Source organism: Liolophura sinensis, chromosome 5 (genome assembly GCF_032854445.1).
Source record: "Liolophura sinensis isolate JHLJ2023 chromosome 5, CUHK_Ljap_v2, whole genome shotgun sequence".
Taxonomy (NCBI): domain Eukaryota; kingdom Metazoa; phylum Mollusca; class Polyplacophora; order Chitonida; family Chitonidae; genus Liolophura; species Liolophura sinensis.
The window spans coordinates 17,483,855-17,498,915 of record NC_088299.1 but is presented as its reverse complement, the minus strand read 5'-3'; the positions used below and the strand labels follow the sequence as shown (position 1 = coordinate 17,498,915).

The 15,061-nt window shown below is 40.5% G+C and overlaps 1 protein-coding gene across 1 annotated transcript; it reads right to left on the bottom strand.

Annotated features, from left to right (window-relative positions):
- Positions 1 to 354: 354 nt before the first annotated feature.
- On the bottom strand, positions 355 to 12,357 carry LOC135465856 (piRNA biogenesis protein EXD1-like). The gene is made up of 5 exons (XM_064743219.1): positions 12,080 to 12,357; positions 10,354 to 10,434; positions 9,692 to 9,814; positions 9,335 to 9,450; positions 355 to 2,845 (listed from the first exon to the last, which is right to left on the bottom strand). Exons 1-5 carry the CDS (start codon positions 12,329 to 12,331, stop codon positions 2,074 to 2,076), a joined length of 1,344 nt encoding a protein of 447 aa, XP_064599289.1. The 5' UTR covers positions 12,332 to 12,357; the 3' UTR covers positions 355 to 2,073.
- Positions 12,358 to 15,061: the final 2,704 nt, after the last annotated feature.

Below are 15,061 nucleotides of genomic sequence, written 5' to 3'. Positions count from 1 at the left end.
GGTGATGACTGAAATGGCTTCAAGGCGTCAAGGTGTCAAAAACGTCATTTCCGCTTATGTCTGGAAACAGTCTTGAACACTTGTGTTCAGTCGTGGAATTTTGTTTGCCGAGTGACCGCGATGAGCTACGACAACTGGGTGGCGAACACTTGGGGTGGTTGTAAATAGTCGGGAATGTAGTCGTGGTCAGTGGGAGATGGACTTTACTGAAGTGGCTATCACGAAGGTCAGCGAAAGCACAAGCGTGTCAGCGTCTTTTTTACACCGTGCTTGAATATTGTTACTTCAAAAACATAATAAATACAACCGTGGTCTGCAAAAAAGACAAATGAGCCAAACAAAACTAACTCGGCGCAAATTGATTATTTTTTTATTACTATCCAAGGATTTAATTTTTTAACATTTACATAGGATGCGGCGTCATTTTCCCTTTCTGATAACCCAAGAATTCCAGAAGGGATTTTTCAACGTCTCAGGCATTTGCCATATATATATGCACTGCTTATAACACACTGATGTGAACAGCGACGAGAGGTTGCTGTGTATTTTGACCAGAGTTACTTAGCAGAGAATATAGCTGACGGGAATATGGTTTGGGCCAGGACAATCAGCTGTACTGTTCGACATGGTTTGTAATACCATGACTAAATCTTACTCATATCAACTAGCATATCAATTCGCCTCGCTTCTGTGATGGTCAGTAATGAGCCAGACATGTTCGATAACACTCCTGAAATGACCCTTCAAGTACATGTCCATGTTACTGATATCATTACAAAGAGTCTGGATAAAATGCCGGATGTATTCATTCATCGTTATCAGTATATATGAAAGGAATGGGCTTAGACACAGACTCTTTGTCGTTTCTGTATGATAGCCACGCGTTGGATTGTAAATAAATTTAAACTTACACCAGCCATTTACTTGGTGTAACTGTTTCATTTTCGATCTTATTCCGTGAAATAACATTTAAAAAAATGAAGAAAGATGCCCTCTGGAAAGTTTGAGAATCCTACATTCAACTGAAATCTGGCGTTGTGGAGTTGTCTGGCAAGGATACCCAATTTTTCTCGGCTCTGTCAACGCTAAGACCTTGAATGATTGAGATGTTTCTGTATAGCCTATTTGGTAGTGAGAAGCTCCGATCACAATATATATACCGGGTATTTGATGTTAGACAATCCTGTTTTACAACGCTTAAGTTGAAAACTTACTGCAGTAACATAGACTTTTAAAGTCAGGATAAAATATCAATAAAACATGTAAGGTAAGCAAAGTGTATGTAGATCTTTTAAAACTTAAAAAGAAAAACTAGAATGAAATTTGATAAATTTAGTAAAAAAGATAACACTTATCAAATATGTATATAATAAATCTTTTATATGGCAGCAATATACCTCTTAAGCAATATAAAAAAGATTAAAATATATCACAGTACATAATATTTTATCACAAAGTAAATTTATGTTAAAAGAAACTGTTTATCGCAATGCTTTGTTTGCCTATCTATAATAGGTAACTACCGGGACGGGTTATGGCTTATTGCCGTTACTACCGTTCCCAAACACGGTTTAATTTATGGGATTGCTGTCTAACGCCATAATCAATTATATTTTCACTTATGGCAGGTGAATGATTGGAGTAAGCTGGATCGAAACGCCAAGTGCATTAAAGCTGCACAGCACTAAAACAGCGAGAGCTGGCTGACCAAGGGCCGCTAGGGTGCTGTGAGAACAAGGTCACCGGATGGACAGCCGGTGTTTAGATGCTTGATGTCATAAAAAGTGTTTCCTCTCCAAATACAGTTTTTACTGTTAGAACAGCTTTTACACCCATTTAAAACTAACCTGTGGGTGAATGTAGAAGAAGGAAAACGTGAAGTGAGATATTAGTATTTGAATGTATAGGTCTAACCCTAAGCCCACCCCAGAATTCCAAAATCTCTACGAATACATGTAAAACCCCTAAAAGTCTAAAATATGATTAAAAGTACTCTCAGATATGGTCTTCAGCACTCTGTCTAGCGAGCCGTCTTTTCCTGTAACCATTTCAACCCAAGAAGTCTACACGTGTTTAGTACTTGTGCTCTCTGCCGTATCGTTGCACGAATGTGGTCCACAGCTCTTTGCTCAGATGTTTCAGCTCTCGTGAACAATGACCGCTCCTCGTTGCCAGAAAACGGATCTTGTTGTGTAGACCCTTGTTGATCTCCACAGCTCTGGGGTTCTCCTGGTACTGTTTTTTCAGTACCAGGAGATCTCGGACAGTTACTCGGTAGTACAATGCCCTCCGAATGGCGTTGTCCTCCTCATCAACCCGGATACTCCTGATGGGCCCAAAGTCGCTGCCGCGGATATATTCCAGTGGGGTATCCACACTGTACTTACTCTTGAGTTGTTCCATCTGTATTTTGCCGACCCTATTTAACAGGATCTTTATTCTACGGCCCAGATCGGTGCCGATATACTCGCTTTCGTTGGCTTTCAGTTTACCGTAAAGACCTCCGGACACTTCACACGCCATTGGATCGTTCGCAATCTTTCCTTCAGTCTCCATTACAAACTTGTCCACACTTTGCATCCGTATCTTCTTGAACGTGGACGATGATCGGATGATCTGATCAGTTCGGCATAACCCGATGGCGCGAGCCTCGTTCTCGTTCAGGTCCTCCAGACACTGGTACTCTCGGCGGTCGCACTTGGTGGCTATCTCCTTCAGGATAGCATCCACTGTACTGGTTAGTAGTTCCTGTTTACGTTTATCCACAGCAGAGTCCGTCTGTACAACGATCTCCACATCTACAGACTTCTGGAATTTCCCATACAATCCTTTCTCGTGCAGGAGGCTGAGGACAGGCATATTAAATTTTATCATCATAAAATATTTGTGTGATTGTTTAGTGGGGTGGGATGGTGTGGGGTGGGGTGGGTGGTGATGCCGTCGTCGCCGATATCATCTACATTATATCTCGACACTGTCTGCTTTTGCATGACAGATTATATAATCAGTCGACTCACTGAAAAGCTATGTAACAGAGTTGTTATGACGCTTCACCCAGCGATCACAGGATATATACTGACACTGGCCTGACCCGTATCTGACATATCCGTTTGACAGGCGAGAATACAGTACTGTGACAAATTTAACATTTAAACAACACTTAACATACCTGTAGATACATAGAGAGTAGTAACTTCACAATACAGTAACACTTATACTATATCCATCGTTTTAGGAACATTTTTATGGACAGTATACTCTAGAACATTGGACTTTCACCGATATATTTATGTATCCGGGGGACTGACACCATCACTGGATTTGACTTTTACTCAATATTGGACTTGTTATAGCAGAGTTTAACTCTGGATATACGTATATCTCAATCATTGTGGTTGCTTATTACCACACCTCTTTCGTGTATATATGGGCGTATCTCCATTATTGATTGACTGATAATGTCAATATAGTATTTGACATTTAATAGTTGTTGCTACAGTTACAAGAGATCTGGTTTCTTGTAAGTAATATTTTTTAGTATGAATGTAGATTGCCATAGTCACTTGCTGGTTAAAAGATAATAATTGGTGACGTTTTGAACAGTAGCATTGGCTGAGCTTTTATTAGGTCAGTCCTTGAGAACTAGACTTTGCTGTTAGTTCCCATTCGTAGTTAAAGGCATTTTGGGGGGAACATTTAGGACAAGAAATAACCATAGTTTTATCCTTGAGATCATTCTGAGGCTGGTATAGAGCAGTGAGTGGTGATTCGCACGTAGCAATTGTCTTGGAAGTCGGTTTAGAGTAGGATTCGTGGGGTTATAACAACTACATCAGTCGAAGAATTTAGCATTACGTTGTTGATGTTGTGGATATTCAAAACTTTGTTTTGGCAATGCTTTCCTTGAAATGTAAATGTTGAATTTGATAAAATATGGTTGAGTATGTGGTAGATATACTCTAGGAAGCGTTTGATAGCAGTACTTACTCATGATGGTATCATTTTAATGTACATTTTTTCGTGAAGTTTACTCTGGAAAATTAGGTCCTACCGTTTTCTTGAGCCTGCCATTTTGCGCGTAAGTAAGTTTCATGCATAATTTTCATGGTAATTTTTATGCATACATGGCTCTTGTCGATGTGAGATTAGTTTTGTTTTATTAACGTCATGGATAAACGGAATTATTACGTCTTTTGGTGATTTTAATTGTTGATTTTTAAGTCTGAAATTACTTGAGAGGTTTTAAACCTTTGAAGGGAAAAACTTATTTTCCACGTTAATGATAATGATAGGATTTTAGCAAGTTTGTGACTGACGTGCAGCTATTTTCATGGTTAGCCAATCACAGAGCTGGATTCTGTACTTAGGCTCCACCTACTTTGTTGAAAATCTATAAAAGGAGGGTCAGAATGAATAATGATGAGATGGACCGGTTTGAGAGGCCATAGAATACGGGCGTGATTTGACCCAGCTCTGTCACGGGTCACACGCACAACTATCCAGCCCTTGCACTGAGAATTAGATTCAATGTACGTATGTATATAAATATGGAATATCCCAATAACCGTCAGTGTACTAACTTCACTTGTTGATGCATGTATATAGTGACCAACCCAATTATGGAAGAGGAAGGCATGGGCATATTTCAAACTCAAACTTCTGTTGCCGGAAGTAAACGAAGCCGGTCTCCCGAAGATGATACTCGCGAAAATGATACTCGAGGTAAAAAGCCAAAAGAGAAAACTGTCAGCCAGGAGTGTATAAATAGCAGCTTGGATGTTTTAATGTCGGCTGTTGGTAATGTCCCTATCGCGACCTTCAGTCCTATAAAGTTAGGAGTAGAATTACAACAGGCAGTGGGTAATGTAAAGTTTATATATATATATATATTTATATGACAATGATATTGATACTTTTAATTCAAACGTTGTTGATGCCATCAACTTTGCAGCTGAGAAATCTATTCCTCAGTTGAAGCCTAGTCTAGGAAAGACACCAGTCCTATGGTGGAACGAGGAATGCAGCTCAGCTATAAGGGACAGGAAACGGACAAACAATAGGGCATGTCGTACGCGTCTCTGTGAAGATATCACTGAATATAAACGTTGCAAGGCTGTTGCACAGCGTGTTATTAAACAAACACTGAAAGCACACTGGCGTAAATGTTACTCAAATCTCACCAATCGCACTTCTCTGAAGACCGTGTGGTCCCAGGTGAAAGCAGTCAGCAGAAATCGTAAGCACTCAACTATTTCTATAATGAGTACAGATATGACATGTTCCGTTACATACAAAGAAAAATGCAATGTTATAGCAGATATGACTTTGCATATGTTTAACTACAATCCGGAATTTCTGGAACACAAGGAAAACATGGAAAACTCCAATTCTTTTGAGAATGTATTATTCGATGATTTGGCAATAAATGAATAGTTTTCACTCCCTGAGTTAAAACAAGCTGTTTTAGCTAAGAAAGACTCTTCTCCCGGAGAAGACAATATAAGTTACTCAATCAACTTGCCAGACAAATGTTTGAACGTTCTGTTAGTTCTGTACAATTCTGTGTGGAATAAAATGTATTTCCCCTTAGCATGGAAGAGGGAAACAGTAGTTCCAATTGCCAAACCTGGAAAAAATGCATCGCTTCCGTCATCATACTGACCAATTGCACTGACGTCTTGTCTTTGTAAAGTCATGGAGACCATGGTGAATCCCAGGTTGGTTTGGTTTCTGGCTAAAAACAACATTTATTCGCCCACCCAAAGCGGATTTCGAGCTAACAGAAGCACCACTGATCATATTGTAACACTTGACTCAACCATTCTTAGATCCTTGGCCAAGAAAGAGTCCGTCTTTGCAGTTTTCTTGGACATCGAGGGAGCTTATGATATGCTCTGGAAACACGGCCTGCTGATGAAGATGAGAGACCTTGGTATTGGTGGTAACTTATTTGGTTGGGTTAAAAGTTTTGTGTCTGACCGGCTAATTCAGGTATGTATTGGCAAAACCTATTCCCATCCTGTTCTTGTTGAAAACGGGTGCCCCAGGGGTGCGTAATATCGCCGACTCTCTTCAGCATCGCCGTAAAAAACCTCCTCGAAGCGTTGAATCCTAATTTAAGCCGTTCGCTATTTGCAGACGATAAAGTCATATGGTATGGTACAAGAAATCTTCTGCTTGCTAGAAGGTACATACAAGAAGGTTTGGATTCTATCTCGGCCTGGAGTAAAGCATGGGGGTTCAAGTTTTCAAGAGCTAAGACAGAAGTCGTAATTTTCACAAACAAGAGGTTACTACCTTACATGTCGGTATATCTGAATGGTAGTGAGGTTAAGATTGTACAATCATTTCGTTATTTGGGCGGTTTGTTTGATTCTAAACTTACTTGCAATGCTCATGTAAATCCCATTGTAGCAAAATGTCAGAAAGCTCTCAATCTGATGAGAGCTATATCTGGGAAATGTTGGGGCGCTGACACTTACTGTTTAATGTTAATGTATCGAGCACTTATTCGTTCACGGTTAGATTATGGATGCGAAGTCTACGATTCTGCCTGTGCTTCAGTTAAAGCTAAGTTTGACAGTATTCAGTATTCAGCTCTCTGTGTTGTAACATGTTCGCTTAAAACAACTCCCTTAAATGTACTTCAACATACATGTAATGAATGGCCTCTCTTTATTCGAAGACAGTTTCGATCACTGCAATTTGGAGTTGATGGCTTCACATGGGAACTCAGCAACTGACATTTTCAGACCATCCTATTATGATATTCTGTTTGAAGGTACAAGCAGTAAAAAAGAGAGCCCTTTAGTGTACGAGCGAAACGTATGTACGACACAATGCAGATCGCCGGCATTCAAATCTGGTACAATTTTATTCCTGCGTTTCCTCCATGGAAGTTACGTCTACCGAACATTTTACAAGCGGTACACAGAGAAGTGAAAAAGTCACATAACTCAGAATTTGTCTCCCTTTTCTCTAGGGATTATATTGCCAGAACGTGGAGCCACTATCAACAGGCTTTTACAGATGCCTCAAAGTGCCCGGATACTGACAAAATCGGCTGTGCATTTTGTGTCCCTGGAATTCACCACAGTAAGGCGTTTAGACTTATGGATGCAGTATCGGTATTTACTGCTGAATTGACTGGGATTCTGTGTGCGTTGCATTTTTTAGCAGATTTTTAAGCCAGCAAGAGCCATTATCTTCACGGATTCTCTAAGTGCAATGCTTGCTTTACAGAAATGTACGCCAAGGAAAGGCTCTACAATCATTTTTGATATACTTCATTTATGTACCTGTTTATTCTACCAAGGTGTGGAAATCTGTTTTGAGTGGGTCCCAGGCCATTCTAGTGTTGCAGGTAATAAATGGGCGGACAAGCTAGCGAAACAAGCGCTGTCTCATTTACATATGGCTCAATATGTGTCTGTGTCCGTTTCAGTCTCGGACACTTCCACTAAAGGCAGATATTTTCATAACTTTAATAACAGTGTTTCTAATCTGTTAGTCTTTCTTCAAGGCGAGCAGAAATCCTATGCAACAGATTGAGGACCGGGGACATTCAAACGAATTCTTATTCAAACAGATTTCATTTACATGATACGGGTGTTTGTGATGTTTGTGAGGAAACAATTTAGCATATGTTGTTCCGATGCCCACAATATACTCGCTAGAGACATCGCTATTATGTGGAACTACTCTGTGCTGGCATTACAGACCCCCGCCCAGGCAATGTTTTCAGGCCTGGAAAAGAAGTCTGGTAGAGCCTTCGAAGCTACAGTAAGGTTCCTGCTTCTATGGACTAGAAGAAAATTTAGAGTATAGTTCATTCTCATCTCTATGTTATAATGCATTAATATGAACACTACTTGGCTTCAGCACTGATCGTGGCGTGCATCAAACTACCACCACCACCATATTGATGAGATGGTCTCGAAGGCCGAACAATACACATCGTACGTATCTGTGCTAAAGTCAAAATATAATCTAATAACTCAGTAAAATTCTACCATAAAGTCTTGAACAAGTGGTGAGAAACTGTTTGTGTGAATTCATAAAGTTGGATGCCATTAGCTGTAGTTCTTGGCCGATGCTGAGCAGAACTGTTCTGTTGTCAGTGACAGCTAAAGTTCCCAAGTGCAGATGCACTAGGATCCACGAACAGCGCTTGACGTTAGTGTGGATGGAGTGTCTGTAGACACTGGGTGAAGTATCAAGAGTGCAGACGCACTAGGATCCACAGGGAATACGTTAATGGGATAGGCCAATGTAGAGTATTTCAAGAGGAAGTTTCGGCAGTGTTTAAACGTTAGTGTGGATAGAATCTCTATAAATTCTAGATGAAAAAAACAGGAACTGAATAGCTTCAGGGGTAATAGGTTCACCATAATGCTATATAATACACTACCACATCTTTATCATCAACGTACTTGTACACAGGGGAAATACAACTGTTGTTCTTTAATGATGAACTGAACATTCTGTCTGAACCTTCATCAATGCATATTTATTTCACCACTGAAATTCATGGTTTTTCTGCAGTCTATTATATGGAAGGCCCGATTATTTAAATAAGGAAGAATGGAATCTACCCGGAACTCAAAATCATGTAGCGGTGCCTCCACAAGTTTCGTGTAAATGTTTACATCATCCCAGGGTTTGTACCAAAATTCACAAGGCGCTACCAGAGGGTGAATGTGTTCACGAGAACTGGTACTCACCACAGACTTTCAGAGTAAAAAGGAAATATAATCGCTCTACAGCTGAACCGTGATAATGATTGGAAGAAAAACCCGCTACGGTACATTGTACCCAGGTTGTTAATTTCAAAGTCTTCGGAATGACTATGGATGCATAGCCGAACCCCTAGTGTTTCCTGTCCCGGTTACCGTTGTCTTCTAAATAAAAACTTGCTACATGTATACTGTATGTAGAAAGATATCCTCTTCATATTGTGCGATAACGTGTCCAAAAAGGAAAAAGGAACCAGTAATAGTTTGTAGCTGAGGTTATCAGAGCTTTCCTTATGACAGCCTGTTCCAGCTCTCTGCTTCATTTAGGTCCGCTATAATGTGCAAATATCTATTTATTTATTTATTTATTTATTGGATTGGTGTTTTACGCCCTACACAAGAATGTTTCACTTATACGTCGGCGGCCAGCATTATGGTGGGAGGAAACCAGGCAGAGCCCGGGGGAAACCCACGAACTTCCGCAGAGTGTGCAAATACAGCAATATTATTGATCGTATCTAACAGGACAAGCGACAAGAGTTTTCATCTTAAACTACAGACGTCTAACGTTTTCAACCAAAATGTCAATACAGTTTTACCTTATTAGGTTGTCATATAGAGCAAAGAGAACAATGACATCTGCGACTGCGTACTGGATCATTTCCGGTTTCAAAGGACGGATCGCCCAATAGCCGGCTGTCGTCATCCAGGCTTTCTGTTAGGTACAATTAAACACATTCTTTAGCATCTTACCCTCTAACATTTATTTTACTTGTCACTTGGCCAACGGAAGTACTCGCCACTCTTCTAAACCAATAACTACACTGTAACAACACGATACGTTTACATATGAATCATCATGAAAACATGGCTGAACGGTCGGCACATTTGATTGTTTCATTATTGCTTTGTCTGTTTTCGGAATTGTTTTATGTGCAAGATTTAAAGACACGGACCTTAATATCGTCTTTGGATTCCAACGCTGCTGAGTTTCCTCCATACATGTCGCACAGATCCGCCAACTTCAGTTCTACCGGAAGACGTTTGCCCTTTGACTCCTCAATCTCCAGATGAGCCACCTTATGGTGAGAACACAATAACAATTTAATTAGTGCCACACGCATGCGCAAAATGCTGAGTAAGGCTACTGTGCTTCCTTTGTCTGGCTGTCAATTCGATTTGCTCATGATATTAATTTATTTTATTAAAAATATGTCCTAGTTTGCTCCCACCAAAATACTGAGCGCCGTCGTGTATGTAGAATATTCTTGAGTATGGGGTAAAACACCAGTCAGTTAATGCATCGAACTACATACATGTAAGCCTAGATTTTGTACAAGTCATTATCACCCCCCCCCCCCCACCCCCCGACAATCGGCTATAAGCCTGAGGCTGCAGGCTCAAAACCAGCTGGCGAATACCGCTGAGGCTTTAAATCAAGACGAGCGTCTAGCACCTGGCAAAGAAAACTTCTTGATTACGGCGATGAAGTAAATTTATTTATTTATTTATTTGATTCGTGTTTTACACCGTACTCAGGAGTATTTCACTTGTGCGATGGCGACCAGCATTGTGATGGGAGGAAACCAATAAAGCAAATAAATTTACATATGCCTACCTGCGTATCAAATACATTGTGGAGGTTGACCTCGAACTGTGCACGAAGAGCGGCACTATCTCCTCTGCACGAATGGATTATCTGCAAAAAAATGCAACAAAAGTCCATGTTATACGGTAATAAGAAAACGCACGTAGCGTGAATTGCGTCAACATGAGCAATATCATTCTCAGCAAGAAAGAGTCCTTCAAATATAGCACACACTTGTATGTGATACGTGAATTGAACTCCGCTTTTAAAATTCAAATTCGGAAATTTTATTTTAACACACCACCTATTAGGTGCTCTAAATTTTTAACATTCCATTCAAAATAAGCGTTTTAATAGCATTCCACGTTTGCACATTGCAAAACGCGTCCATACTGTTTAGAGAAACAGTAACGTGTTGGCTACGCTGAACATCTGCCTCACTAAACGTCTCACTGAAGATCTGGACGCTCAAATACACGCACAGTATAGGACATCTCTAGCTGCGATTTCTTCACTCTATACTACAATTCTCCACACAGATTTAATTGATAGAATTTCATCACTAATTGTACCGATGCTTAATAAAACCAGTCACCGTTAAATTAACGTCAGTGGCAACAAAGCCTTCTTCAGTTCCACTACATACAAGGTTTAAGATTCATGGGATGTTTCCATGGCCACGTTGCTTGAGTTGCTTGAATTTCTCATTAATACAATCCATGTGAAATTCGGAGAAAGCATATATCTGCAGTGTATAGGTATTCCGATGGGTACAAATTATGCCCCGCTTTTGGCGGACCTATACCTATTCTCATGTGAATACAACTATATGCAGAAACTACTGAGGAGTAATCCTCACCAGGCCCTATCTCTCTCATTCACTAAACGGTGTATTGATGACCTGTTAGCTTTAAACAAACCATCTATAGCATGGGTTGTAAAAGATAAATGTTCATCTTTGCTGGATTAAATCACACACTCTCCAGATGGTACGTATTATCTGGACGTGTATTTGTACAAAGACCAGCACTGTTTCCTCTCTCGCAGACTTTATGACAAGAGGGATAGTTTCAATTATCCTTACTTGGACCGCAAAATATCGAAGGGTCCTGCATATAGCGTGTACATACGTGTAGCTCGCCTTGTAGCATTTGTTAGATCCTGTATGTTTGTGACGATTTCTGTCATTCAAGTTCATTCTATCAAACGCCTTCACTCCAAGTTTCTTAAGTTTTACAATGAGTATAATTCTCTTGTAAGTAAATATAGACAAAGCCTCCCGAATCTCTGACAATGTGATCTGATTCCGCTTAAAACCCGGGCATATATTCATTGTGCTGAATTAAGTGGCCGCGTTGGATATATGAACAGTTACAATCAAAGCGCAACTGAGATGCATATTTTATTATCCAGAACTTATATTCTAGTATGGTACAGGGCTTGAATACTGATTTCACATCATTGAAAACTGTTGACTGCTTCTCTTTGTATGATTCCGTCTTATTTTCGTAATTTAGGTCTTTGGTAGTTTGGTGTGTTAAATGTCGTTTTGGGAATTGGTCTTGAGGTTATTGACAGGGAACGTCCTTACTGGTTGACCGCTGGGATACGAATGTCTCGACGCATAGACCTATACATCAATTTCCACTTATACAACACCACCCCACCTCTCTCCTATAGGGGAACGCTATTTGTGAGCACGTATTCGCCCAGTCACATCTGGCCAAATTACCGCAAGATGTAAAAGCTCACCTACCTTAACAATTTTCGTCGATTCTAGCAGGTCTTTAAGAAAACCTGGCTGTAGGAGAACCTTGTTTTTGTGGATATCAAAGAGGTACACCCGCCCGTCCCTCGTGCCCACCTGAAGTAGCGTCAGGGGGCCGGTTCGCCCGAGGTTAACGCCTTCAGCATCCACGGCCACCTCCGTCTCTGTCCTCAACAGCCCGGACACGATCTCCGCACACCTGTTCGATTCGGTTACAACCTCTGTTTGCTCCGCGGCCATGTCTGAGTTTGTGCTTCGATTTTAAGTAATTTCTGCAACGTAAAGATTTATCAACATAAAAAAAAAATGGTACACAGTATTCATCAGCAAGACTCCATTGCTTAAGTATTCTCAGTTACTAAAACTATTTTCGGTTTTGCTGGGTTTTACCTCGTTACTGTGTTGTGACTCCACATATGTATTATTGCCTAGTCAACTGAAACAATAATTTCAGCTTAAAACCTGGCAGCTGTTGGCTAACAAACTGTACAGTTGTATGTGTACAGAACTCTGATAGATTTTCTGAAACCATACACTACAGACCAATAAGGAACCAGAGGCTGGTTCTGTAGCTATACCTACACAAGAATCACAACCAAACGGGTAGGCAGCAGGTAAAATCTGATACTTTCCCACTGCGCAGATTTGTATAGTTAACTAGTTGACCGCTTTTCCGAGAAATGAAAATGAAACTAATTGTTCCAGCATAAATAAGAAATAAGATAACGACTTATACCTTACTAGTTGACCGCTTTAATTTCCGAGAAATGAAAATGAAACTAATTGTTCCAGCATAAATAAGAAATAAGATAACCTTTTATGACCACTGATGCATTTCTCGTGCATGTAGACCAATCAATATATAGGTGCCCATCTCGTGCTATTTACTATACAAATTTTTTTTTTCTTCAGTTGTGATTCCGTTCTGGTATATACTCACAGGATATATACAAATCTTTTGTGATATTTCAGTTCTAATCCCTTTGTGACATACATCGACAAAGTTACTAGTATATTCAAATCTTTTGTGATATTGGGAGTCCTGAACTCTCAAAAGAAATAACTATACACATATCTTCAATTATCGCTGTGATGTCTACTATAACACTGAAAAAAGGGCTCCATGGCACATAAGTTACATGGTGCAGTGATCCGTTCAGTTCTGTCTGACATACCCCTTTGACAAATTTGACATGAAGAGATCACTGCGAGTATAGCTGGTGGTCTAGTTCTTGATAAAGTATGAGGTGACACCCTAAGCAAGTGTAAATGTGCACACACATTATACCTCCCTAAGGTGGTTACATGCATGTACCACTAAGAGTACATTGCCAAACTCGCGCGCCTGTTAGAGGTCATCCGTTTTCTTAACTGCCTGAAGGAGGTTTGTTCTGGACCTCAATTTTCTTCAGCGCATTTAAAAGTTTTGTCCTGGACCCCAATCATTCTTCGGCGCCTGTAGGAGGTTTGTTCTGGACTTCAACATTCTTCCGCCGTTGTAGGAGGTTTGCTCTGGACCCCAATTACTCTTCAGCGCCTGTAGGTTTGTTCTGGACCCCAATTACTCTTCAGCGCCTGTAGGAGGTTTGTTCTGGACTTCAACATTCTTCCGCCGTTGTAGGAGGTTTGCTCTGGACCCCAATTACTCTTCAGCGCCTGTAGGTTTGTTCTGGACCCCAATTACGCTTCAGCGCCTGTAGGAGGTTTGTTCTGGACCCCAATCATTCTTCGACGCCTGTAGGAGGTTTGTTCTGGACTTCAACATTCTTCAGCCGTTGTAGGAGGTTTGTTCTGGACCCCAATTACTCTTCAGCGCCTGTAGGTTTGTTCTGGATCCCAATTATTCTTCAGCGCCTGTGGGAGGTTTCTTTTTGGACGCCAATCATTCTTCAGCGCCTGTAAGATGTGTGTCCTGAAACCCAATTATTCTTTTTTTCCGGGCGGCAAAATTAGATTTTCCTGACAACTATTCAGTTAAGTGAATACACACAAAGGGCTGAGAATTCAAAACGACGAATGCTCTTATCGCGTGACTTACCTTGTTGTTAATCATGGCAGATTATCAGCACGTGCAATGCTTTGCCAAAACACAAGGCTTAAGATATCCGCAAATACCCCATGCCTCCACAGTCTTTAACGTCAGCCCGTCTCCTTGTCCTTGATCAAAGCTAAGCCTTTAGAGCCTTTTATAGGTAGCTTATCATCTGGTGATTACGTCATTTACAATGTTTACACAGGTGGATTAAGATTCGATCAGCCCGGGGACCCAACACATGTTACAAATTGAATGCTAGTAACAGCTTATAAGACGTTTAGATGACAATGTGAACAGCTGTTTTTACAATCTGGGTTGAGCAAAACATCAGGTCATCGAAATGGCTGTACACACTGCATACAAGGAACTAGATTGTCACGTAGTACAGATGGAGGAAAAAAAAACTTGGGAGAAACCTTAGACGTGAACCTGAGAAACATCCAGATGTAAGGTGCATCACTGCTGGTTTCGAGCTCACAACCATATTAAAAATATTGTTGCCGACGGCGACATCATGTCATGTACATAAATTTCAGACTTCCAGGGCCCAGTTATTCGAAAGTGTATTAGTTAATACTGTGGTAAGGTCTGGCAGCAACCGGCGGATTGTTGTGGGTTTCCTCCGGGCTCTGCCCGGTTTCCACCCACCATAGTGCTGGCCGCCGTTGTATAAGTGAAATATTCTTGAGTACGGCGTAAAACACCAATCAAATAAATAAATAAATTAACCATCAACTCACTCAAGTCGCTGTAGTTAGAAACATGGCCGATGACCGACTTTTTTGTCCGGGTTATTAGACGATTGTATTATACACAGTAATGTGTAATTACGCGGCCTACTATGTAAATTCAGTTCTGTCGCACAGATCCTTGGGAATAATCAATACTTTATAATACATTATCGACAGAAAGGAAGGTAACATTTGGTTACTAGA